Genomic DNA, 26,563 nt, shown 5'->3' with positions numbered 1-26,563 from the left:
GTCCCTGCAAGTCGTGCGTCTAGGAGGTGGGGCGGTGCGCGCTAAAGTTAGCACGCCGTCACCCCGCCTCCCTGCCGGCTTATCCGGCATCATCTAGCAAGGCCCCTAATGTCACAAATAGGAAATTGGGAATGTGGATTGCAGCCTGATTTACCTAAGTATAGTTGCATTTTGCTTAGAGAATACAGTACATCAATACAGCTATCACTATTCATTGTAATTTACAAGTTAGCTTAAATTGCAAATTCTGTTTCAGATTTTATGCTGGTGAAAAAATTGAACAGATCCATGCCCAGGAAATTCTTTCCTTTGAACTGTAACGTCTTAGGAAAACAACAATAACCTTGTGGATAATTTATTGCCAGTCTAGTGTACTTCCTTTCTAAATGTACTGAAAAGTGCTCTTCACTATAACAATGGGCATTATATTAAAATGCTCAAAATAAATATAGGAAGCACTCATTTTGGCAGTAAATGCAGCATAGTACATAGTACCTTGAGAGAACTGGTAGTTTCCTTGACTGTTAGTCAGAGCGACTATTTAATGAAATATCATTTGCATTTGCAGTAAACAAGTTCTAATACCGACACATTTAAACAAAAACATCAAAGAATAGATATATTTTATTGACACTGGGTTTTTGACTGGGTTCAGACAACATGATAAACAACAGTGGTTTAAAAATAGTCGATGTTTGGTTACTTAACCCACCACGGCTTATTGTGTTGTGTGGAGGGAGTTTTATAACAAATGGTTGGTTATTTGGCCAAAATAACCAAGGCAAATAACCAATGCTATGCAGAGTTGGCTATTTGAACCACCATTGGTTATTGTGTTGTGTGGAGGGCACTATTGGTTATTTCCTCGTCCACCATTCGTTATTTTGTTAGCTGCAGAGTCTCAAGGCAAGAACGGTCAAAGCGGTGGCTGCTGCTTTAGTCCAGCTGGCAGGATAGATTTTCAGCAGCAATGGATGATGGGATACTAGTGGGAGGACTGAGGGGGGGAGAAATGGGGGAGAATGAGTGAGTCAACTTAGCGTGGACTAATAGTCAACTTGATGCTGATCCTAATCCATACATGGTTGATTATTATCGTGTTGTGTGGGGAGTAGCCCTAGAAAAACAACTGTCAAGTTGATTATTACCCCACCATTACTATTGTGCTGTCTGAATGCAGCCATTGGCTCAGTCTCTCACAAAGATAAAAAAGCCCGCTAAAATAATTCTGAATCTCATTTTAATTTTTAACTGCTACAAAATCTATAATTGGAATATAATACTGTATTTTATTTTACTTTTAAAAACTGAATGTAAATATTTGCTCTTACGAGGCAACTAAAACTAGTAGAACAATTTTGGTAGTACAGTTAAAAAGATACAACCAGTTAGAAGCTCTTAGGTTTTAAATACGCTGTTTTAAATGGATCTGTGGCAATCTGCGAAGATCTCTACTTCATACACACCATTGTGCCTAGCCCTGGGGCTTCAGCTACACTCCCAACACAACAAAAATTAAAATTCTGAACATATCAGCACAGACAGAAATGAGGTTCTGAAAGTGGGACCACTATTGCAGCATTCTAACACTGTTTAGGACTGAAGCAATGAACACACAAAAAATGTGTTCTGTGCTGAGGTACACACCTCTTCCTCTGAACTGTCACTCAGGTCATTGTCAAGTGAAGCACTCAAGGAGGCCGCCTTGGGCTCCAGGTAGCAGAGGCACATAGCCAGAGGAAAGGAAAGAGTGAGAGCATAGGGCACTGAGAAAGAGGCAGAAAGCAAAAAGAAAAAGATAAAAAGGAAACAAGGCACAAGGGATGGTGAGCGAATGGGAAGGAAATGCTGCACACTTTCTGGCAGGAAGTTGGTTTCAGAGAGGTTAGGAAAGGATAAGTAGCCATCATCATCCAGGAGAGTGGGGAACGATTCCGGAAGTTGTAAGGAGAAGGAAAACAATGTTCCACCTTTACCAGCTTTTTGTGTATAGCTATATGACATATCTTGTTCAACTGAGCAAACTCTTCCTTGTCTATCAGAATCCAAGTTAGCCTCACTGTGCTTTTGAATAGCATTTTGGGATGACTCAGAATCTAACGATTTTTTAGCAACCTCCTTACATCTCCTACGGAGCTTTGTTGAAGATGCAAAGGGACCAGATTGTGATGATGGTGAGGAATGTAATGAATCAGTGCCAAGCAAAGGTGGCTAAAGAAGAGAAGAAAGAGCAGCAAACAAAGTGCAAGAGCAAAAGGACAAAAAGAAAATTGCAATTAGTTAATTTCCTCTGTATATAAAAAGTTAATTATACAATATTAAAAAAAACCAAATTTATTCACTGGATTAAAATTATACTAATTCCCATGCTGCATGCCATAACTATCCAAATGAAGGAGAGCAGCTCAATAAAGCAAATTTGAAGGTCAACCTGTCTGTTAAGATATACTATTAGACATCTTATGTTTTAAAATGTCCAAATATGCAGATTCCATGAAAGCCCCAACCTCTACATTTGGTTCATAATGTAAACTCCTAAACACAAGGGTTCAATTCAGATGATTCTCCATATAACCAAACAATAGGCTATGAGTTATTTGAGGGGTTTTTGCCTCTCCAACAAGCCATGTCAACTGGGTTTGGATAACATGACAAACCCCGCTAGGGCAGGTATTTAGGCAAATCACACTTTCCATGTGCTAAGGCTTAAACAAACCAGGTTGGCTTGTTTAACTTTTGGTGCAAACCAGGACACTTTGCCATGACACTCCAGTTGAGCAAGTTATGGCTAGTTTGCAAATATGTCTAACCATGATTTGGAGGTTAGCATCATCATAATCTAATTTGGTAATCACTGTGAACTATGTTTAGAAGAAAACAGAAAATAGAAGAGGGAACTGCAGTATGAGAAGGAAGGTGGAAGCATATTCCTGATCCTCTTAAACCTTTTCCCAGGAGGAAGTAAAGATTTCACCACTCAGGATTCTCTGAGGAACCTATGACAGTTAAAATGATATAAAATGATGTATGTTTGTAATCTAGAAAAATACTCAGAGGATTCACTCTCGGTGTCAAGGAGAGTTTCTGTCACATGTATCTACGGGGCATACTACTGTCATGAAAATTGTCCATATCACTTCTTCTAATGGTAAACTCAGCTGTAGCCAAGACAAGGCCCCTGAGAAATCCCAAGGTGTCCAGAAGTACAAAAATAGTTTAGGGGAAAATAACTAAGGAGACAAAAGTTCCAGAAAGCAGCCCAATGAGGACTGAGCGTTAGCAGTGGCTACAGAAGTCTGTTGGGGAAAAATGAAACTGGGGTGGGTGAGAACAAATGAAAGAGGGCATAGCTGGCTAGAACCCTTTATAACCCTTGTTATAAAGAGTGCAGGTCCCACTTGTTATAAAGAATTTACACATGAGAAGTACAAAATGTTACCCCATGGGAATAGAACGAAGTAATGAAGAACAGCTTCTAAGGAAATCTGGTAATGTTTTGCCTGTATATTTCAAGAGGTTCTTGAATAATTGTAATTTTGAAATGCTTAACAATTCTGTCTCAGCAGCTCCTGCATTCCTTATCCAGGTAAGTTAGTGGGAAATCATATTAGGTAATAAAGCCTTTAGTACTTTTGATTGAGTACAAATCACCTCTGAAGAATTTCACATAAAATGCATGCCAGAAGTTGGTTTAAATTGGTCTAAAATGGTTTCCTCTTGAGAAAGCATGATCTGGCTGCTATTATCCATTCTCTGATAATGTCGAGGTTAGACTAGAATAATGTTTATGTGTAGCGCTATTGGAACACTGTTTGAAAACTTCAATCAGTTCAGAACATGGTTGAGAAACAATTAGCTCAGCCATCTAGAAATGAGCACACAGTAGATTTTTAATATCTATTTAAAGATCTTCATTAACTACCAGATTCCCCCCCCCCCCCAAGAACAATTGAAAGTGCTGGTCTTAGCTCTAGGACTAGGGAATTTAAAGAACTCTCTACTCCCATATGAACTTGCTCAGCCACTGAGATCATCACTGGAGACCCGACTCTTGAAGTCCTACATTTTGAGGTGAGGGATAATATGTAAACTCACTTGATGCCTCATTCGATAACTTTTGGGCATTGGGTAAAAATGTTTTTGTTCTTTTAATGTTTTCCAACAGTTTTATTGTTTTTAAATGACATCTGAAGTTTCTGCTGCTGTTTTCAAATACTGGGTTATTTTTATTAATTAATTTAATGAATCTACTGCTATCAGATTTTAGATATGTTTTAAGCACACTGGGAAATAAATATCGAAAAGTGGGTAAATTGATTTTAAATAAATAAAAGTATTAGCTCAGTCATTAGTTCTTAGTGGGCATCTACTAATTACAGATATGTATCTAGAGTCATAATACCTTTGACATAGCTTTGGAACAGTCTAGAACCTTTCAACAATTCAATGTATATCTAAGGGAGACTTTAGGTTGCTTCAGGATTCTGCAGCAAACCTTAATACAGCTGTTGCATGCCCTGGCCCTGCTTTTAATTTCTGAGAATGTCAAGGCCAAAATCCCAAAAGAATCACCATTCTTTTAAACTGTACTGGAGTTTATAAATATTCATATAAATTGATTGCAATGACAATTCTCTAGACTTTCTACGTCCCACACAGATGTATGTGTACTTAAGCCCATTGCAATCAATGTTAAGTACACAAGTCTGCACTGGATTATGGACACAGTCCTTCATGTTACTTTTTCAATATAGTATAGAAAAAATGGCATATATTGTAATATATAAAGAAAAACGTTAGTTCCCCCCACCCACTGCAGACACACCATTTAGGTAGCTGCTGTGTGTATTGGCTGCCCCATCCATGCACCCAAAGCAGAAAACTATACTTATGCCACCATTAATGGATTACAATAATTTTACACAGATTTTTTTGTATGTAAGGTAAGAATAATATTATTAAGTAGACCAAAGCTTATTTAAACAAGCAAATTTAATTTGTATTTACTGAAATAAGAGACGCCACCCAAAAGACAACTAAACCAGCTGAAAGGAAAGGAAAGGAACCTCTCGTGCAAGCACGGAGTCATTACTGACTCTTGGAGGGATGCCAGCTTTTGTTGACGTTTTCTTGGCAGGCCTTATAGCGGGGTGGTTTGCCATTGCCTTCCCCGGCCGTTATTACCTTTCCCCCAGCTAGCTGGGTACTCATTTTACCGACCTCGGGAGGATGGAAGGCTGAGTCGATCCAAGCCGGCTGCCTGAAACCAGCTTCCGCTGGGATCGAACTCAGGCCGTGGGGAGAGTTTTGGCTGCAGAAACTGCTGCTTTACCACTCAAAATCTATTTTTTGCATATAAAGATTTAGGCCTCACTCCTCCCCTCATGTTTGCCTAGTAATCAGGCTAGTTCCAAATATTTTTGCAAAAGGTTTAGAAAAGTTCTGCTCAATATGGATAATGAAGGTCCTGGGCTGGAATGTTCACATTTGAAATCACTGCAAAACAAGAAAGGAGCGTCTTTGCCAAATGAACACGTCTGGTATATTGTGTTGAAGTCAGAGAATCAGAGATACAAACTTGTTAGGTTTCTACCCTTTAGTGGGACAGTTTCTTCTAGTGAAATAGAAGGTAAGTTCAGCAGTGGTTTGCTGGATCAAGTCGAAGTCCACGGAATCTCCAACAACGGCCTTCGGAGGCTCAAAACAGTGTAACAGCTGTGGTCATTCCTTTTCAAATCTGAGCAATCATTTTAAGAGGCACTAAGCTTCCTGCACCATTCATAATTTTACATAATCTCCGTCATGTCCTACCAATGGAGCCTGGACAGAAAAACTTTCCATTGGATTATTCTCCACGTTATTCACTAACCTGACATTTTCTTAGGTTGCAAACGAAATGTTAAACAAAATTACTAATCAAATAAAGGATGATTAAATGGGCAGGGAGTTAGACTAGTATGCTAAGTTATTTAGGACACACAAGGACAAATTCTATGATAGCCAATTTGATACAGTATTTTCATATATTTACAATGCAATCCTATACATGTCTATTCAGAAGTAAGTCCCATTGAGCTCAATAGGGTTTGCTTCCAGGTATAGAGTTGCAGCCTCCAGCTCTCTTCTAACCATTTTCCTACTAATAGATTGTCTTGATCAGGGTATGGACTACACTCAGACAAAAATTTGTTTGTGGTTAAATTCAGATGTCAGCATGTATTAGTGAGGATATTTATTGTACATATAAGTAACAAAACAGGCCTTAAAGCATGAAGTTTATACAGTGCTTGCTTCTTGAATACTCTTTATCATTTCCATTCCATTTTCATATTGTTCTGAAGGACCACTAAAATCCCAGTTCATTTACTATAGTAATATAGTCCAATCGTTCTCAAATTTCCAATCCATGGGGAATCCCAGCTACATTGATTTGTTGGACAAGGAACCTTGTGCAGTGCAGAAAACTGTGAGGTGCCTTTTAGACCATACTTGTTGCATATGGGGCAGAAACCATAGCCACACATGATCTGAGTGTGCAACTTACTTCATTTTTAGTTTAATTCAACGTGCTGAATTATACTAATTTCTGAGTATGATTCAAGCCCTAAATGACTTGGGACCTAGCTAGCTTAAAGACCATCTTCTCTAATGTGCAGCTTTCCATCCTTTAAGATCAGCCCACCTCTTCTTCTACTGTTGCTTTCAGAGGTATGGCTGGAGGCAATATGCAAGTGGGTTTCTCAGTGATGGCACACTCTATGTGGAACTCCCTACCCCAAGAAATTAGGCCATCTTCCTCTTTATGTTTTTCTTAGTAACTGAAGATCCTTTAAAAAAGCATTTCATTCTCCTGTTGCTTAATTTTATTTACTGATTGTTAGTTTTGGTTGTTTATGACTTAGTCTTTGATGCTACTTTTAGCTTGTTGTAAATGTTTTCAATTACTACCTTTATGCTTTTGATATATTCTGAATTGCTCTGAGTGACTCCTTTTTGGAGAGAAAAAAGTGCATTTTCTTAAATACTAGGTATACAACAGTTGAGTTGGGAAAGCACATGGGCATGAATGTAAGCCCCATCCCCAATATCTCCACATGCCCAGTTGCTTTCTAGATCGTCATGCATTCAGCACCAAGAAATGCAAAGGGTTCTGTAACCAGGTTTGGCTGTACTCTTATGGGAGCTCTGTAATCACTTTCAGCCAAATACACATACAAAACCCTTTAGAAAATTTTTGTGCCGAACATGCAAATATCTAGAAGGCAGCTGAGTGTGGGGGATATTGGGGCAGGGCTTATGTGTGCATCTGTGTTCTCTCCCCATTTTAGCTCCACCTGTGTGCAGGTAAACACCTGTATAAGGCTTCTGTGTTAGAAGAGGTCAGTTAGTTATCTATCAAACTGACTTTCAGAGAAACTCTTCTGTCATTTCTGACCCTCTAATTGAGGAACCAATAGCAAGCTTCTAATTAATCTCCAAAATTTTCACTGATATGGTAAACTGGGATAAAACTATTGAAAATTGAAATAACTGTTACCTAAAATAGAATTTAAAACAAAAAACAAAAACAAATATGGAACTATGCAATATGTATTTTGAAATTGAAATTGAAGGATGCAGTTCCATTAAACAAAATAATCTGAAAACTTGAAAACTATACCTTTGTATCATGCCGTATTGCTGAGACTGGGGTGACTTCCTCTGCTTTCTTTTTTTTAATCTGTTCTTCGTCCTTCTCTTCTTCTGCCTTTTTCTCCGGAGTCACAGTGGTTATCAAGTTGGTTTGAGAGATGCCCTTGGTCGTGGCATACTGGCCAGTACCAACCTCTGCAGCAGACATAGAATCCTTCATGTACATTTCATGGTTTTCATTCACTGATGCTAAAAGCAAATATAATTTGAAGAGTAGATTCTGAAATAAATTGCTCTGTAAAGCTAAATAAGAATAGTTTGTGGGTTAACAGCGCAATCCTATGCATGTCTACTCAGAAGTAAGTCCCACTGAGTTCAACAGGACTTACTCCCAGGTGAATGAGGATAGAATTGCAGCCTAAATCAACTTGCCAGAGATGAAAATGTTCATGTTTCAGAAACATGCAGAAACATGTATAAATTCTAAGTAAATTTGCAAAAGTATTAAATTAATATATAAATGTGTATATGCAGATACACACATCATATTAATAACTTATATCCACACACATGCAGATGCTCCATAACACTATTCAGAATACTTTTATAATGTAAGCTACTAGAATGCTCGGCATCAAAATATTGAAATGATATAAGCACATTGCAATATTCCACCTATAAGAAAATGTAAATGATAATGTGTACGACAGCAATAAAAGTTTGTTTTAATCATTTTCATAAGTAACCAGATGCAATGCAAACAAAACAAAACCCAAAAGCAGGATAAACTATGAACCTAAAAACCAATACAGATCCAATACAGATTCATTGGAAAGGAAAAATAAAACTTTATAAAACTATGTAAAGGGGGGAAAAACACTTTGTAGAATCAGCAACAATTCCACAGGTGTTCATACACATCTGTGGAAACATATAAGAACATGAGAAGAGATGTTCTGGATCAGACCAAAGGCCTCTTTAGGCCAGCATTCTCTTCAGAAAGTGGCCAGCCAGTTGCCCCAGTAGGAAGCCCACAACCAGGACATTAATGTAGTTAGCATCTTCTGCTCATGTTTCCAGCAACTGGCATCCAGAGGCATACTGCCCTGATACTGGAAGAAAAATATATAGTCAACATGCCATTGGTAGTCTTAGGACTTAGCTAGACCTAAGGATTATCCCAGGCAAATGGAGGGGTCATCCCTGCCTGCTCCCGGGATCCCGTGTGTGTCATTTGGATGCACAGGGATGATCCTGGGACAATCCTGGGATATAGGCCTGGTCTAGCCATGGCCTTAGCCTCCATAAATCTGTCTAATCCCCCTTTAAAGCCATCCATGTTGGTAGCCATCACTACATCTCGTGGCAGTGAATTCCATAGTTCAACAACCACACAATTAGTAACACAAGCAATGTCCATAAGTGAGTCTAAATAATAATTGTGTGTATGTCACATTCTTTTTCCTCCGCATACACCACATTTCTTCACTCTATGCATTTTTTAAAATAATAATAATAAATAAATAGCACATTGGGGAGGGAGAGGTGCCAGATCATGATCATGGCATCGGGGAGGGGGCTTTAACCCCTCGACCCCACTGCAGCCCTGGTCAGATTTTCAGATTTTGGTGCCAGTGGAAGCTTTCTTCTGATTGAAAATAGCTGACTTCCATAAGGGCAAAGTCCTCTGTCCTCATGCCACAGTCTGAATTTGTCTCAGCCTTCCCTCACACCGGTTTATTTAAATCAAATCACAAAAGGGCTAATGATGTGAATGATGTTACATCTAGTTTTCTCATCAATGGTACAACAGTTGATTCTGTAAGGTGTTTGTTGTTGTTTTAACATATTGAGATCTCCAATGCTTTAATCTTTCATTCCAATGAATCAGTGAACCTCCTTTGGATTTGTACAAGAAGCAATCCAAAACTATGGTTTGCTGAATTTTCCTACTATGCTTTGATTCTGCATTGTTTAGTTTACTACTATTTTATACTGATTTCTAAAAATTATTCTCTTGTACACAATCCTGCTAGTTTACTGAAGGGCAGCTTAATTTTTTTTCAAATAAAAATGAAATAAAATCTTGCCTCTGGCTGCACTGTACTACAGGCCACTTTTTAATTTCTAACAAGCACATGCACATCAACTGAGAACTTTGAAAGGAGTAATAATTATATGCATCATTCTTCCAGCAAGTATTTTGCCTAAACAGAATACTGAATGCGGGACTATTCATGTGTCTATGTAAGAGTGAAGCATAGCAGCTAGACTAAGTTTGGTTTGAATCCAGAAAACCCAAGTTCAGATCTCTATTGTACTATTAATCTCCCTGGGTGGTCTTGGGCAAGTCACTATTTCTCAGCCTAACTACCTCACAAGGTTGTTGTAGGAGAGGCCTCCATTCTGAGATGCTTGGAGGAAGAACAGGATACAAATGAAAATAAATATAAGCCAGATATACACTGATGTCATTGGGTTCATTAGTATTTTTGCACACGAGTAGTTCCAAAACCAATGCTTATTTGAATAAACTTGCTCATAGCTATCAGGGCATGAACGATAAAGGTTGTAGCATAAACCTACTGTTATTAATATTAAACCACCATTTTAAAAAACAAAAACAATGGCATGCTCCGGCTTTTTATATGCTTAGTTCAATGATTCTGCAAATTCACGTAACTATAATTATGTTGCCCCAACAAATTCTAAGGAAAAGGCTTCAATAGTTTCAAACTTCTTAGGCTTCATGAACATTATCTGTGACTGAAGAGATATGTGCTCATCAAATTCACATAAGAATACTTTCAAATTGTGTTGGACTACCTTTCCCTTATCTTAGTTAACCTCAAATCACTTATTTTACCCTCCCCGTCTTTAAAAAAAGTAGTTAATGTTCTACCCAAAGGAACAACAGCCTAATAAGCCATGATGCAACCTCATACAAGACAATATCTCGCCTGATTAGGACAATTTGATATTTGCTTATTGTACTAAGAGGACAAACTGCCACATTTATCACTTAAGTGTAAGTCTACTTCCAAAGTGTGGCTAAAGGTACTTCACAGTGAAATCTTATATATGTCCACTCAGAAATAAATCTCATTGTCTTCAGTGAGCTTACTTCCAGGTAGCTGCAGGCTAAGACTGTTAACAGTGGGTAACTAGCACATTGCAAAAACGTGAAGATCTATATTGACTAACCATCTAGCTAACCATGCTGCAAAAATGTATTTATTTCACAACTCTTCACATGAAAACATTTTCTAAAAAGGGACTTGCTTATTACAAATTAATCAAGAGAAAAATAATGTTGAAAACAATCTGTACTCTGAGATGCATGCTTAGCAGTAAGGTCATGTGTTGCTTGGTAACCAGAAAGAAGCATATTAGTACTCAAGAGATCAACATTAATGAGTGATAAGCACCCATGTTAACAGCTTCAGCAAGGAGCAACAGGGATTTTCACAAATTTATTTGGATCATAGATATTTTCACTGACCCCAAAGCAATTTTCTGCTTTACTCAATGTTCACGAAATTTCCCCAGCTATATTTATTCTAAAAGTATATACTGTATAACTGAATTACAGTGTCTTAGAAGACAATCTCATACCAATTATCTGTCTACAGTTAAACTATATTGTAGTGAAAACTGGTTAGGCAAGTTTACATTTCTATGCATCAGACAAGCATTTTATTGCACACTCGTTACTGGCCACTCATGGATTTTCACGGGACCCTCTCATGCTGATGTTTGCCTCCTGCCCTTTCTAGTCTTCTTCATGTGACAAAAAAAAACCCAGTAAGTCTGACTTATTTTTTTAAAGAAGGAACTTGCCACTATCTCCTGCTGTGTGCGGGAGAAGCAGCGGGATCAAAACAGCCCACTGAAAGGGTCACGTGCAAGTTGTTTATTTCCTCTTTCAAAAGTGGAAGTAAATGGGGGTCAAACACGCGGATAGAGAAGCAATGGTAAGCAAATGCCATTTTCCCCTGTGTGATGACGCTCTTAGATTTAAAGGGCTGAACATTCCTAAAAAAAAGCATAGAAAAAAGGAAAGCTAATTTATTCGTTTATTTACAAAGTGAGGGCAGGAACTGGGCAACTGTTGAAAATTAGAATCAAAGATTACTCACAGTTCAGTTGTGAATGTTGTTTTCAAATAAATATAGCTAATATCACTCTGTAAAACTCTATTTGTACAAGCCCTGAAGAAAATATTTTCTTAAGTCTGGTTAGCTACATGAGCAAGGAACAATCGGCCCTATCAAGTGCAAACCTGTTAGTGCAACTTGAAAGAAACAGGTTGCAGGATTTGGAAGAGAAACTTAGCAAAATATTCTCCAAACATTTTAAAAGCTATTGTGTAATAAACTAATCTGAGGCAGGAATGGGTCAGTAATATTATCTTGGAAAAGTATAGTGTATACAAAGAATGAAAAACTATAGCTTAATTTAAAATTAGTTATCATATATATCTTATTGGTTCCAGAGCATGATCCAGCAATTTTTCTGAAGCAAACCAGGTCTGGGCCTGGTCAGTGCCTGGAGGGAAGACCATCTTGATGCCCTACCTACATACACTGCCTTGAGTTCCATGGAAGAAAGATAAAACGTTTCTAAAAAGATTTGTCCATTACTTTCTTCTCTTAAGTTAGTTAAATCATATGGTAATGACTCCACTTCTGCACATGCCTCCATGAAAACCATGAAATTTACTGACACCAATTTGCAACCTAAAGATATAGAGCTCTGATGGCAATTGCTGTGATAAACAATAATACTGCACCTTCCTCCTATTGGTTACTAATATGAACATATACTAGTTTCTGTTTTGGGATCTAGACAGAAAATTCTCTCTGATCACCCAGAGCCAGTCCATTGAGTGCAAAGATATCTTTGGTTGGAGCACCCTGAAAAGATGAGGAAAGGAATCAAGAATGTCAATAGCAGAAGAAGACTAGTGGCTAAAAGGGATAGATGGGGAGTGACTGACTTATTATTGTTCCTCAGTTTTGTGTACTTTCACATGAACAAGCCAAGAAAAGCAGAATGTTAATATTTATTTAATAGGGCTCTTATAGTGAATGAAATGTCATGCATATACTTACAAGTGTCATCTGGCAGAAGCTCAAGGGACATGAGATTACAAGATGCTTAAATCTGTTCTTTAACACGCTGCTTTCTTTAAAAACAAATTGAGACAATACTGTAAATAGAGACCATCAAGACTATCTTACCCCCATCTAGGCTGCGAGACATAGTGTAACGTTTGCTTGATGAACGCTCAAAGTAAGGTGCAGGGCGGTCGATCAGTGCACTAGCTCTCCTTGTTTGGGCTTGCGTTCTTCCGCTGTAGCGAAACTTGGACCCCAATGTAAGGAATTTTTTGGGAGGAGCCTCTGGTAACAAGAGCCTATCACACATAATAGATATGATAAATACATGTTTATTTTTCAAGGTTTTTAGAAAGAAAAATCTGTGCTTTTAAGTCTATATTTGATCATCTTTGGGTTGAAGAGGTATGGTTATGACACACCACAATCCTGTGCTTGTCTACTCAGAAGTAAGTCCATTAAGTTCAATGAGGCTGAATACTATGTTAGAAACAGATGAATACTTCAAAGCCTTTGTCAAACAATTATTATATCAGTTACAACATGTGCCAACAGCTGGTTATTCACAACATCAAAGAAAAAACATTTACAAGTATTTCCCCCTCTCACCCTACAATTTAATGAGACACTGACCTTGCTTGATTGTGTATAGGATTCATACTGTGCATCCACATTGACTAATTGATCTCCCTAAGCCCTATATTACTATAGAATTAAAAGATATGACAAACAATTTGCTACTGAACTTATTCTTCATTGGCCCTGTTCAGAAGACACTTTAAACCACGGCTTTAAACAGCCTTATTCACTGTGGTTAAAGCCATGGTTTAAGGTGTCTCCTGAACAGGATCATTGTAGAATTGGGATTCCCAGCCTGATATTCTAAAAAACAGTAACTCTTAGATTTCTACAACCTCAATACTAAGGTTATCTGTCAAAGGTAACATTATCTCCTAGTATCCCAAATCCATCATCTTGGACCGTAGCTAGACCTAAGGTTTATCCCAGGATTGTCCTGGGGTCAAACCTGTTCATCTAAGTGCCACACAGGGCATCCAGTGCTCAGGCAGGGACGAACCCAGGATGATCCTGGGATAAACCTTAGGTCTAGCTATGGCCTTGGTTTGCCCTATTTCTTCACTTTCAAGTAAGTGTCATGTATTCCTTTTCATTAACTGCAAATGCTAAAAACCTTTGGCCCATGCTTAAGTTACCTGTCATCTAACTAACTAAAACATTTTACTTGCCTGACCATCCTTCTGTCTTCGCTTCTCTTTCCAACTTAAGGAAAGCAGCGATAGCTATAACAATAGCATTTGTAATAATCTCTCTTTCTCTTTGTGAAAAGGGAATGAAATTCCCAATATGTGTAATGCTCACCATTGACTTGTCTCCAAAATAATATTTAGGAAGGGATAAAGAAATTTGCATTTACATTTTTTAGCTCAGCCAACTACGATGGATATCACTAAGCACAACATTTACAACACATCTTTCCAACAGGTTTACATATATAAAAATGGCACACACCAACTATTCAATAACAGCATCATACCAATTTTTTTCATTTAGAGTAAATTTCACATATTAATAAACGTATCTGTGAATAATAATGTCTTCTTAGACTAAAGAGAATGCTATATGCCCTATTTTTAAATATCTTTAAATTAATTATTATTTCTATGTGTCATATTTTAAAATAAACCTATAGAAAGCAATTATATACCTGAAAAATGTATGATGTTCGACACATACTTTCCATAGACGCTTTGCAGCCCGATGATTTGGTAATTTAAACCCAATTGTGCTTTCAAACTGCTCAAACTAGGAAAGAAAATACCATCTCATTTATTTCTAGTTCAGATATATCAAATATTTAATGACACAGGTTTATAGATAATAATCTTCTATAGCTGTATTCACATTTGTAAAAACATATCGGGTTGGATCCAGATTTAGGCACACGCAAGTCAACTAGCAGAAGCAGGTTTCCCTCAGCATTGTGTCATTCCATTAGCTCAAAGTTTCTACCATTCATGGAAAACCTGTTTTCATTCTTGAACAAGGATCAGATCCAAGACTCTGATTCCACTTGTGCGAGGCAAGACTCATTATGACTTTATTAGGCTAGGTGTTGCTTGTGTGGGTAGTTCTGATAGTGATGGCACAACTGCTAGAAAACAACGTAAATTCTTGTACTTTTTCCACTAGCGTAATGTTGGGTATAACCCAGGGTATTTTAGATTAATGGCTGTGCATTAAATTTTAATTTGGTTCCTTGTGAGAGACTAGCCTTTGGGTTGAACGTAAGAACATTCTTTTAGGCAGTGGCAGGGGTGGGATATATTATATAATTAATTATAATGCCATAATAGAAGGATCAGATTATAGGTTATTATTCCTGGATTGGTAACCAACATTAAACCAGAGTCCCCCAGTTTAGACATAAACAGAAATGTATCATAATGCAAACAAGGATCTCCTCCTTTATAAAAGGAGGAGGGCTGATGAAGGAGTACAAGACGATGACACATCCTGGCTTCATGAATCATGGCTTATGAAGCTAGGAATGATAATCGGAATTTCACCATTAATTATGTACTCAGCCATTAATTATTACACACTTGGACTACAGTCAATCAAACTTTTATTTACAGTCAACAGACCACAGCATATTGAATATACACATATTAAAACATATTATAAAATGAAAGATACAAAATCATTAAGAAACGGAACAGTAAAATTATGTCCACAAAAATTATGATCGGCCAGTCATAAGCGGTCTGTTGAGGATGACCAGGTTCAAGAATTTAGCCACTTGCTCAGTAGTTAACTTGTTTGTTCTCTGGAGTAGGATAATTGTAAGGGTCTCAGTAGAGTGGCCAGGGAAGAACTGAATTATTACACTTGAGGATGCCATTACACATCTGAACATTTGTTGTTTGCTTCTTACTGAACTTCAGATTTACTATTTTTTGCAAATTACTGACTCAAGACTTCATAGGTTTTTTGGAAATGGAAGAACTCCGATTCTGTATGCAGATGTGCATGTTAAAAAGGCTGAACTGAGAATTTTGAAACTTTATTTTTTTAATGGCTATTACTGTCCAGTGGCTTGAGGCCATTTGCTACTACACTAAGCACACCCTCAAAGGACAATCATTCAACAGTAGCCTATCAAAACGTCAGACATCTGAGACATCAAGAGATCATACAGAAAATAGCATATAAAATCACAACTATTTCAGAAGAGATGTTTGACTAACGCCTGTCAGCTTATTTCTATACATATATGAATGTGTATCTTTACTGCCAACACTATTAAGTAAAGAAGTGGTAGTTTCAGATTGGGTCCCTGGCCTGAGAAGGTAGTGGGATTTAGCCATTGGCCAACCATTGTGTTCTTGGTCAGGATTTGTTATTTATTTATCCCCAAAAAGCTCCCAAGATGGCTTACAAAGGTACTTCATAAGACGGACCACATGCTCCATTACCACAATTCAACTTGTGAGGTGGTGATTCCAGTTAGGACCACAGAAAGGGCTAAGGCTTCATTTACTCCCCTCCACCAGAGTCCTTATCTGGATTGTGCCCCCTACACCTAAAAAAGGAAAAACACTGACCAAGTTGCTGATTGCATGAATGGTGTCAAATTTCAATAAATTTCCAAGGCTGAAAAATCTTGCCTGATTTGTAAATAGACACTTTATACTTTCTAAAGTGCAACTCTACAGGTATATGAAATTGGACAAGCAGGATTGTCCAGCTTACAACAAGAAACACTGAAGGTATTTAATTCATTGAAGTCAACTTACTTCCCCTGGTCGGATTTTGATGTAGAAGTTATTCCTTTTGTATGAAATTTTGAGAACCTTAGGCCAAGCAAACCTGTTTATTCTGAGTCTGTCTCGGTATATCAAAAGACCACTTGCACAAACACCTAACATGATTTCAACTCCTTCAGAATCCTAAAAAAAAAGTAAAAAAAAAAGTGGATGACGTCTCTTTTTAAAGAACTTCATTTTTCAATGTTATGTATTTACAGCTGCGATATTTGATTTTTTACATTTAAAATCAACTGTTTTCTTTTTTTAAACTTACAAAATTAGCTTCATTGAAACTTACAGAGATAAGACATCAAAATAGCCAGTGAAGTTTTCCAGAAGTATTCTCTGTTAGTTAAACAAAGGGGAGAATTTGTCTATTTTGTTCCTTGAAACCACATTCAAAGTATCAGATGGATGAATGCAAAGCTCAATTAGCCTGTGGCTGTATTTATTAACTTCGGCAACGAAGGTCTCCATCTCCTGAGCTATTGACAATCCTTAGAAATAGGAATTATTAAATTATTTGGAAGAAAGGGTTCATTGCCTGTCTATCTTTTGGGGATAGGTTTGTAAATAAGAATTTTGTTGTAGTCTCTGGTAGCAGCGCTCCCCTGTTATTTTTTTCAGTAGTCGAGTTCACTAGTGTGAGGCCTGAGAGAAGTATGTTAAAATTTTTAACTATGGTGACCATGAATCTTTTCAGCACTTAAGGTTATACTACATTGGTCCCTTATTAATTTTTTAACAAGGGCTATAATTCTGAATTAAGCAAAGTCTGAAAGCTAATAACAACAGCTCTGGCCCAGTGGCTCTTTATAATCTGTTCCTCATACTCTTGTGTGAACAGTAACAGAAAGAGAGAAGGGCAAGGAAGGGCCAGAATTCTACATTCATGTGTCCTAATTGGTGATTCCAATGCATGAGACAACACACAAGCCAATGGTATTGACCGTCTTAGGTACCTAAGGGGAAATCATAGTTGTTGTGGTACATTATAGGAAGGCACCACAGCCACACTAAAGTACACTCTACCAGAGTCTTCCCTTTTGTGGCTCACTCCCACCTGCTTGTTTGAAGGCTTGTGCAACACAAAATAGGAAGTGGGGGAGGTATTTGGAATGTAGGTCTACGCTGGGAATCAAATAAGAAGCCCATAAGAATGTCCAGGACATCCATTGCCTATCCCTACCATACAAGATTTTCATAGCTCAACCAGTAAAGAAAGGTGTAGGCCACTCAACCCACAAACTCTCAAGGCTGCTTTTATGCCTCATAGTATTAGTGTTTTGTTCATTTTGCTAAGGGCAAGAAAAGTGTGTGTGTGTGTGTGTGTGTGTGTGTGATACTAGACTGTCTCAATAAAAACATCCCATCACAAAATTTACATGTAGTCAGATACACACAAAGAGCTCCTGAGCAAGTAAGGGCTTCCTGCTGACTTCAAAACATGGGGCATCTCCATTGTGCACGTAGAGCTTCTTCTCAGTGTTTAACTGAAAAACAAAACCCTTTCTTGTGCTGGGAGTTTATATACCTATGAAGCTCCTGTATCAGGGTGAAACATATTGAAGATCTGATAGCAAGTGAAAATATATAACATTATATATCAACAAATATGTAACTTGTTATCAAGAATTAGTGCCTGAATTGGCTTGTTTTCCAGTTATCTCCTTTCTTCAGGAATTACATTTCTTTTTCCTTTCTTCAGCAATTAAAACATAATTGAATAGCCCAATTGGATGACTGGATAGTATGACTGTAGCAGTTCTTTGTAGCAGTGCTAAGGAATTTTTGTAAACCGCCCAGAGAGCTTCGGCTATGGAGCAGTATATAAATGTATATTATGATTATGATTATGATTATTCAGGTCAGAATTAGGCTATGGAGTTAGAATATGGGGGAAAGCATCTATGTCAAGGATTCATGCTGAAGCTACTATGATGTGAACTGAAACTTCTGCCACTACTGCTGAAGTGGAATCGTAAGATAGGCAAATTGAACAGTGGCATACAACTCTTCCCTCACTTGCCACTGCAGTAATTACACAGCCGTATACTTTCCTTTTCTTTTGGTAATTTTTGGGTACAGCTTTGCACAAGTACAAGAATCTCTCCAACAGTTCTGTGGATGCTCTGCCTCTCTTCCTTCCTCTATGCAGCTGTTTTACACAAGGGGGTTTGAGTTCCGGAACTATAAGGAGACTACAAGTTGTTGCAATGCTGGGATTTTTACACTCAATCTTCCATGCTAAGTATAGGCCTGTTTATGACAGAGTTCAGATTTGGTCCTACTTCAGTTAAAAGTGCTTTCACCTTTTACATTTTATCATCATTAATATATCATAATGCATTTAGTAAACTGGAGAATCATTGGTGTGAAATACAAATCAATAGAACATATGTGTCAATCCAGAGTAAATGATGGGCAGCCTATCTAGGCCCATAACCTGAATTAGGCTTCTATACCTTGGCATGGTGAAGATCTACTCCGTACATAGACAATTTTTTGGCATTCTCCAAAAAATGCATCTCCGCCTCAGCAGGTGTCATTCCCCTAAAGATAATCAGTGTGGATAAAAATACATAAAATATACTTACTTATCGGAAAATATTTATGTGAGAGGTAACAGTATTTCTTGTAATTACTTTTAAGCTAAACATACACAATTATGTACTCAAATAATCACTGATCTTATTTTTTTCTGAATACAAAATTAGGAAAGTCAATACTTTTTTCTTGAATGACCCTCGATTTCCAAAGTGCCATATTTACATACATTCATTTCCCCCCTGCTTTTCTCACCTGTGACTTTTATGAAGCTCTATTACTTTATCTTCTAGTTCTTTAGTATGGTTTGGTGCAAAGCGAAATTCACTAACATAATCACTTCCATATTCATCAGGATCATAATCTCCAAGCTCTGACTGAACTGTGTAGGAGCCCAATAGAGCAAGGGTAACGAAGGAACATGGCAATCGTCCAGAAACAATGTCATCTCTCAGCTGTAAACAGAGGTAGTACCTGCAAAAGATTAAACAGAACCCATTCATCCCATCACACATAAACACAACGGGCTCCTTGGAGGAAAGGACGGGATCCAAATGTAATAAATGAATGAATAATAATTAATATCCACGTTCTAGAAATTCACAAGCGGGGTGAAAGAAATCTCTCTTTCCTATCACAGGAGGGAGAAAAAGCCACTACTTCCATGGGCACTTAGATTAACACCTAATTTGGGACCTTGAACACCTGTCCATAATCTAAAGAAGGGATGTGCACTCGTGCAGAAACCTTGCATGCAATTGGAGCTCTTCTGCCATTAATGTGAACAATGTACCATTTCCTTAGCATCTTTTTAGGCTCATAATTATGTTGATGCAGCAGTCACTAGCGACTGGTGAAGCCTCCTCAGCTAGCTCTCCAAGAGGGTTTGGAAAGACCAGTCCAGGGGCTTTGCAACCAGACTTCCACTACAGCCATTTTGCATCCCTTCCCAAAATGTACTGTGCAAGAGGTGAGGGCGAAAACAGTAGCGAGTTAGGCTGGCTCTTAGCAACAATAGAGGCTAAGGAGCATGCTTGGAGGCATCCATTTGAGCCAGGAGGAATTACTACACTTCTTAGGGTTTTATCATGGCAATGGATTCCTTAAAGTTGAGGCCTCTGCTGCTGCATGGCTTCCCCAACACCCACACAGATGGGTAGCAAGGGTAAGCTGGGCTGGCATGGAGACAAGCCCATTATGAACTTTAGTTTGAGCCCAGGAGTGGGCAGGAGAGGACAGAATTTCAACCTCTACCCTTTCCTTCCACCACCTACTATTAGCATGGTTTTAGTGAACACCTAACTTTTATTGGTGAAACAAACATTATTGCCATCAACAACTATTCAGGAACAACTTAGGAAACGTGCTGGTGTTTGAAATACCTGGTAATATCTTCAGAAAGTTGGGCAGGATCAGGAGGGTAGAATTTCACATTAAATGAGAAATGCCAAGCACCACCTGCAAGAGAAGATATGCTTATTGGGATTCTCTGCTTACTGTGTCCAATAATATCGCTCTCTTTCTGGCCACTTTCTTTGCTTTCATAGTTGGCATTTGAGGTTTATTTCTTCAGTTCTTTTATTGTAAACTCTCATTACTTTCAGTGATATCTCTTTTCCAAGGCAGAGATTTGTCCTTTGGCAAATAGCCACTTAACCAAAATGTCCATAAAACTCTGTAGACAAAGGATTGTTTTCTTGGATAAGACACGATTTACACAATCAAATAAAAATGGAGTTAAGAGCACTGACAGCTAAACAGAAGAGTTTTAAAGTCATCTCAACCTGTAACAGAGGACTTTGCTAGATCAGGCTATATCCCAGGCTGATACCAGATGACGCACAGGGGATCCCAAGCTAAGGCAGGGATCAACCCTGCCTGGCCCCAGGATATAGCCTACCCCTTTGGGCCCGCTTTTTCCGCAGTCCTGGGCTGAGCCCATGACCGCGGAAGGTGTAGCCCGTTCCACTGCTTTCCCCAGTTATGTGCAGTTACTTGCGCGTAGCTGGAAGAAGCTGCGCACAGGCCACAGCGCTTCCCAGGAGCGCTGCGCCCATCAGGGGCAGGGTGGGGGGAGCGAGGAAATTATATATTTTTAAATTTCCCAGCTCCCCCCACCCTGCAGCCGGCCCTTTAAGATAAAAAAAATGGCGGACGTGACGGGGCTTTCCTTCAGCCTGTCACGTCTGACGTGTAGACTGGGGCGACAGCCTGTGATAGTTGTATCACGGGCTCTCCCCTCCTGCGTCTCAGATTTTCAGGTAGGTCTAGCAAAGGCCTGAGTGAAGCACACACAGTTGTATCTATAACACATCCAGCAGCACCTTTGGGAATGCTACCTCAGTTTAAGCGCTTTGTCTTTTATCCTGAACAAAATTTCAAAGATAATGTAGAGGTCATTACTGAGAATCTGGCCTGAAAGCTTTAGGACCAGTATTGAACTGACCCTGCTTCAATAGCCAATTTTTTCAAATTAAACAATACAGTATCTGGTTTCTTATATCAGTTGAGTCTTGGTACAAGAATATTTCATCTGGCAAAGAGGTATAAATATTTTCATTTTCATAGTACCATTTGCCAGCTTTATCTTCTATACCACCTGTACCCTTTGCTGGGCCTGACGTCAGTCATTCTTGCTCTAATGACTTCCACGTTAGATTACCGTAATGGGACTCCCCTTGAAGATAGTCCAGATGCTTCAATTGATTCAAAATTCAACTGCTAAAGGTCTAACTGCAGTCAGTAGACTGAATTATATTATAGTAATCCTTTACTAGCAATCCTTTAAGGTGCTGTTTTTGAAGCCCTCAGTGATGTGCAACCAGAGTATCTTCAAGAATAATCTCGCTTCATTTGACCCTACCCCTGAGGCGCCCCTAGGTGCCCCCACTCTGCTGTCAGATATATGACAGACGGGTACTAGAAATTTAACCTCTTTGGTTGTGGTGCCTGGAATCTGAAATACTCGTTGCTGCTTGCTTTTCGATGAGCAGTGAAGACAATTTTATTGCACCAGACATTTACTGGTTACCACTTGAAACAAGAATTTGATTGTTGCTGCTTTTTAATTTTGTTGTAAATATGTTTTTAAACCAATTAATCATTATGTTATTGTTTGTTATTTTATTATTTGTAAGCTGCCTTGATTATTTTTATAGAAAGGCAGAGCAGAAATATCAGAAATAAAAAAGAAATATAGCTCATTCAGAGACAATCTATCTTCTTACTAGTAGAAATTATATGAAGTAGACCTTTTAATTCCATTTTAAGCACTTTCCCATGTTGCAATATACTATTTTAAACTATGTAAATTGAATACGTAGTGATGAATATACATGTTGAAGGTGTGTCATGTTCTATTACTAAAGCCTTGGTGTACTTGATAGAAGAGGGGGCATGCTAATCTTGACAGTATGATGTACATTTAAATTGTGTATAAATTTCTTACAGGTTCTGTTCTTTAGGGTCAGGAATATTATCTGCATGGGTAAATCTCTACCATGAACAAAACTCACTGTCTTTCTTGGTCCATACTAACACATACCTCTGCTTGAACACAGCTCTTAATTTGTTCAGTATAGCCAGAATTATATAAAAGGCAACAGATGAGAGATCCTAACAATTAAATTCTAATGTACAAACTCCTGAATCAGTAGTTTGTTTAAGGAAAGCAATTGAGAAATAAGCTAACCTTGCAGTTTGGATTTAAGCACATTACTTCATATTGGGAAAAAGCATCAGAGACAAATGAACATGCATTTTAAGCCAAGTTTGATTAGATACCATGGTAAGTGATTCCATTTGACTGCAAGAATAATTGAGTGTATTTCAAGGTGGAGTGGCCCAAAGGAGTCGTGTGCTAATAAGGATGTGTATCTGGTTTGCATTCTTGAATTATTACTCAGGAATAATTTCAGTGATCACTGATAGCACTGAGTTCCTAAAGAAATTTTCTGAAATACTAAAATTTGAATTTTTATCTATTACAAGTTACAACTACATTTCCTGCCAAGGTCAAGAGCAGCATTAAGCTTGTTGTCACAGTTGTTCACAGCAGATCTATTGGATAAAAAGTGTAATTCAAATGTGGGTAGCATAATAGTATATACAATAACAAATTCTACACATATTCTTGACCCAATGCTAGTTTTTAAAATGTAGAACAGCTGAAATCATTTGGTCAATTATACAAACTTAGTCCAATCAAAATTAATGTGCTTAGACTTTCATAAGAGGTTTAGAGCCAATGGGTTCTATCCATGATCACTTGAGTGAAGTTCTACTCACATAACAGTACTTCCCCCCCCCCCCCCCCGGGCACACACACTCTGGAACAGATTTGGGAAATGTGGGGTGAAGGTGCAGCCACAGGAGGTATGTTCCACCAGTGGTGCCTATTTCTCTGGTGAGACAATCTGGAACAAACTTTGTTATTCACAGTAGATCTTTCTTTACAGAAATTGTGGTGTAGTGGCTAGAGTGCTAGAGTCAGGAGATTTGGGTTCTAGTCCCCACTCAGCCATGGAAACCCAATGGGTGATTTTGGGCCAGTCACAGACTCTCAGCCCAACCTACCACACAGGGTTGTTGTTGTTGTTGTTGTTGTTGTTGTTATTATTATTATTATTATTATTATTATTATTATTTATTTATTTATATAGCACCATCAATGTACATGTACACCATCAATGTACATGTACATTTATGAGGACAAAGTAGAGAGGGGAAGGATTATGTACGCTGCCTTGGGTTCCTTGGAGGAAAAAAGGCAGGTTAAAAATGCAATCAATCAATCAATCAATCAATAATTTTAAAAGCATTTAGAATATTTTATTAAATATTTCTTATTATTTAAGCACAACACTTTACTCATACTATTAATTAACAACTGAAAACTAGAAACTGTATTTTAATCCCAGATGGAGAATGCTTGCTACAAAAATATAATTGCTTACATACATTTGGCCATTTGAAACATTTTATTTGTGAAGTGTTATTGAGAAAGAACAATGACATCTGTTTGCTAAAGCACATTCCATGTATGCACATTCCATAAATCCTGAAAAAGCACTCTTCATCTTCAACTTGGCTGCCTTGATACTTAATTTATTCAGGATACTCTGTGAACCTAAAAGTAGTGCACAGGTACTTTTAAAAGTCAAGCATTGGTGACAGGGTAGGGGCACCATATTTAATATTATATTTATTTTCTTGATAAGGAACGTGGATGCCAAAGTGTGTGTGTGTGTGTGTGTGTGTGTGGGGGGGGGGGAGGGGGAAATAAGTTTTTAAAACACAAGGAAGAATTGAACAGGTATCTAGACCTCTTCTATAGTCACAATCAGATGTTTAAGTTGCTAATTTTTGCAACAGCTCAGAAGAACCGTTTTAAAGCACAAGGAACTCTATCTCTGTAAATGTCATGCTCTGTTCACTAATAATGCATTTTGACCAACAGATTTTTATATTGGAAGAAATAAGAAAAAGTATCCAATGATAATTTAGAATGCAGAGTTGAAAACCTAACATGTAAGTAGTCTCTTCCTACATTACAATGTTGCTATGTCTAGGGAAAAAAAAGCTTATTAATATGTATAAGGTGTGGGTGCTGTCTTTTGTGCTACAAATGTATCAGTTGGGTAACTGTTGCATGCACAAATAGGGTAGCTGTTCCAATATGACAAGATAAGATGTTATTTTTGCAAGTTACATTAGCATTCTCTAGAAGCACACTTGTACCTAAGCAACTGGAAACAATGTTCGCCAGAATCTAAAATAATAATGCAACTAGTTCCACAGCACTAGATTCAAGGAATCTTGCATATCCAAAACAGCTTTGGACATGTAAAACTTTACAGAAAGGAAGTATAGGTTTGGAATTATAATGGACAGTACCATGCAGTTTTTACAACTCAAAATATGAATGTGTGAATAAGCCCTTTCAATAATGGACATTATAGTTTCATAAACACAGCTACATCTGTGCCTTGGAATCCTTAGCATGTAGCATTAACAATAATTATCTATATCCATTTCAATTTTGCTTCAGGCCTGGTTATGGGACAAGACTGCTTTAGTCACCTTGGTGGATGATCTACAAAAGAACTGGACAGAAAGAGTGTGTCCCTGTTGATTCTGCTGGATCTCTTGGCGGCTTTCAATGCCATCGGCTATGATATCTTTCTGAGGTGTGTCTGAGATGAGACTGGGGCCATAGCTAGATGGGGCAAAATCCAAGAGCGATCACCGGGATCGTCTCTGTGCATTCACATGACGCACAGAGGATCCTGGGATCAGGGAGGGATGATCCCCCCCTTGCCCTGGGATCTCGCCCTACCCTTTGAGCCCATTTTTTCCGTGGTCTCGGGCTGACCTGGGTGTCGTGGTTTGTCCCGGTTCCTCACGAGGAGCCGGGACCCACTCACGGAGCACAGAGCTCCTCAGCAGCACTGCGCCCATCGGGGGTGGGGTGGGGGAAGCATGGAAATTTTTTTTATAAAAAAAATTACCTTTTGCGCACGAGTGCTTGTGCGCATCTTCTCCTTTAAGAAAACAAAACAAAACAAAATTGGCGGGCCTGACGCCTTTCCTTCCGAGGCTGTCGTGTGCCATGTGTAAACAGAGGGGGATCTCGCGATAAAAACACTGCGAGATCTTCACCCCTCCATCACGCAATAACAGGTAGGTCTAGCTAAGGCCTAAGAGACACTGTTATATGGCAGTTATGATATTTCTTGGAGGGGTAATCTCAGAAGATGGTTCTGGGGGACTCCTGTTCAACATCATGGCCATTGGCCTGTGGTATCCCTCAGGATTCCATCTTATTCCCCATGCTATTGTACATGAAATTGCTGAGATTGTCCAGAGTTGGGGGGTTTGGTGCCACCAATATGCTGATGGCACCCAACTCTCTCTCTCCTTTTTAAAGTATTCAGCTAAATTGTGTTTTACCCTTAAATAAGTACAGTTCAGTCTAATAAATGAATGATGACAACTTACTTCGGATCTGCTTTTTAATTTCCTTGGCTGGATCCAACCAATTCTGAAAAGAAGTATTTTAAATATTTGAAACAGATGTACAAACACTTCATTTTAAAAGTCATATTAAATAAATGAAACAAGTAAAATGATCCAGCCCAAATCCAACATTTTAAGTTCCACTGATATCCATTATAGGGAGATAAGCTTAACATGCCAATTGAAAAACAATGGGAGCCCAACGTGTTTAACTTTGAGTGGATCATGCTAATGTCTGCTTATTTTCTAAAAATAAGTAAACAGTAACAGCCGGTGTCCTAGCTATGTGCTAAAAAAGCTGGGAAATCTCCAGTTCAGATTTTGCAAGCTCCTATTTTGTCTGCCAGAGCCTCAGCTCCCTACCTACAATATGGGTATAATACTGATACATCTTAAAAGCTGGGTTTACTTTCTACA

At 38.3% G+C, this 26,563-nt stretch overlaps 1 protein-coding gene across 3 annotated transcripts in view; it reads right to left on the bottom strand.

Moving 5' to 3' along the window:
* Positions 1–26,563, bottom strand: part of EPB41L3 (erythrocyte membrane protein band 4.1 like 3) — a 108,565-nt gene that overhangs the window by 24,219 nt on the left and 57,783 nt on the right. The window contains exons 5-13 of one of the 3 annotated variants that reach the window (XM_063130587.1): positions 26,129–26,171; positions 20,512–20,587; positions 19,385–19,603; positions 19,048–19,135; positions 16,571–16,723; positions 14,479–14,576; positions 12,876–13,051; positions 7,661–7,881; positions 1,648–2,211 (exon numbers count right to left, since the gene is read on the bottom strand). In XM_063130587.1, the coding sequence (XP_062986657.1) occupies positions 1,648–2,211; positions 7,661–7,881; positions 12,876–13,051; positions 14,479–14,576; positions 16,571–16,723; positions 19,048–19,135; positions 19,385–19,603; positions 20,512–20,587; positions 26,129–26,171 (1,638 nt within the window). The remainder of the gene's footprint in view (positions 1–1,647; positions 2,212–7,660; positions 7,882–12,875; positions 13,052–14,478; positions 14,577–16,570; positions 16,724–19,047; positions 19,136–19,384; positions 19,604–20,511; positions 20,588–26,128; positions 26,172–26,563) is intronic. The other 2 variants (XM_063130585.1, XM_063130586.1) reach the window with 2 other exon arrangements.

This window comes from Elgaria multicarinata, chromosome 7 (assembly GCF_023053635.1).
Source record: "Elgaria multicarinata webbii isolate HBS135686 ecotype San Diego chromosome 7, rElgMul1.1.pri, whole genome shotgun sequence".
Classification (NCBI taxonomy): Eukaryota; Metazoa; Chordata; class Lepidosauria; order Squamata; family Anguidae; genus Elgaria; species Elgaria multicarinata.
This window is presented reverse-complemented; position numbering and strand designations above follow the sequence as displayed.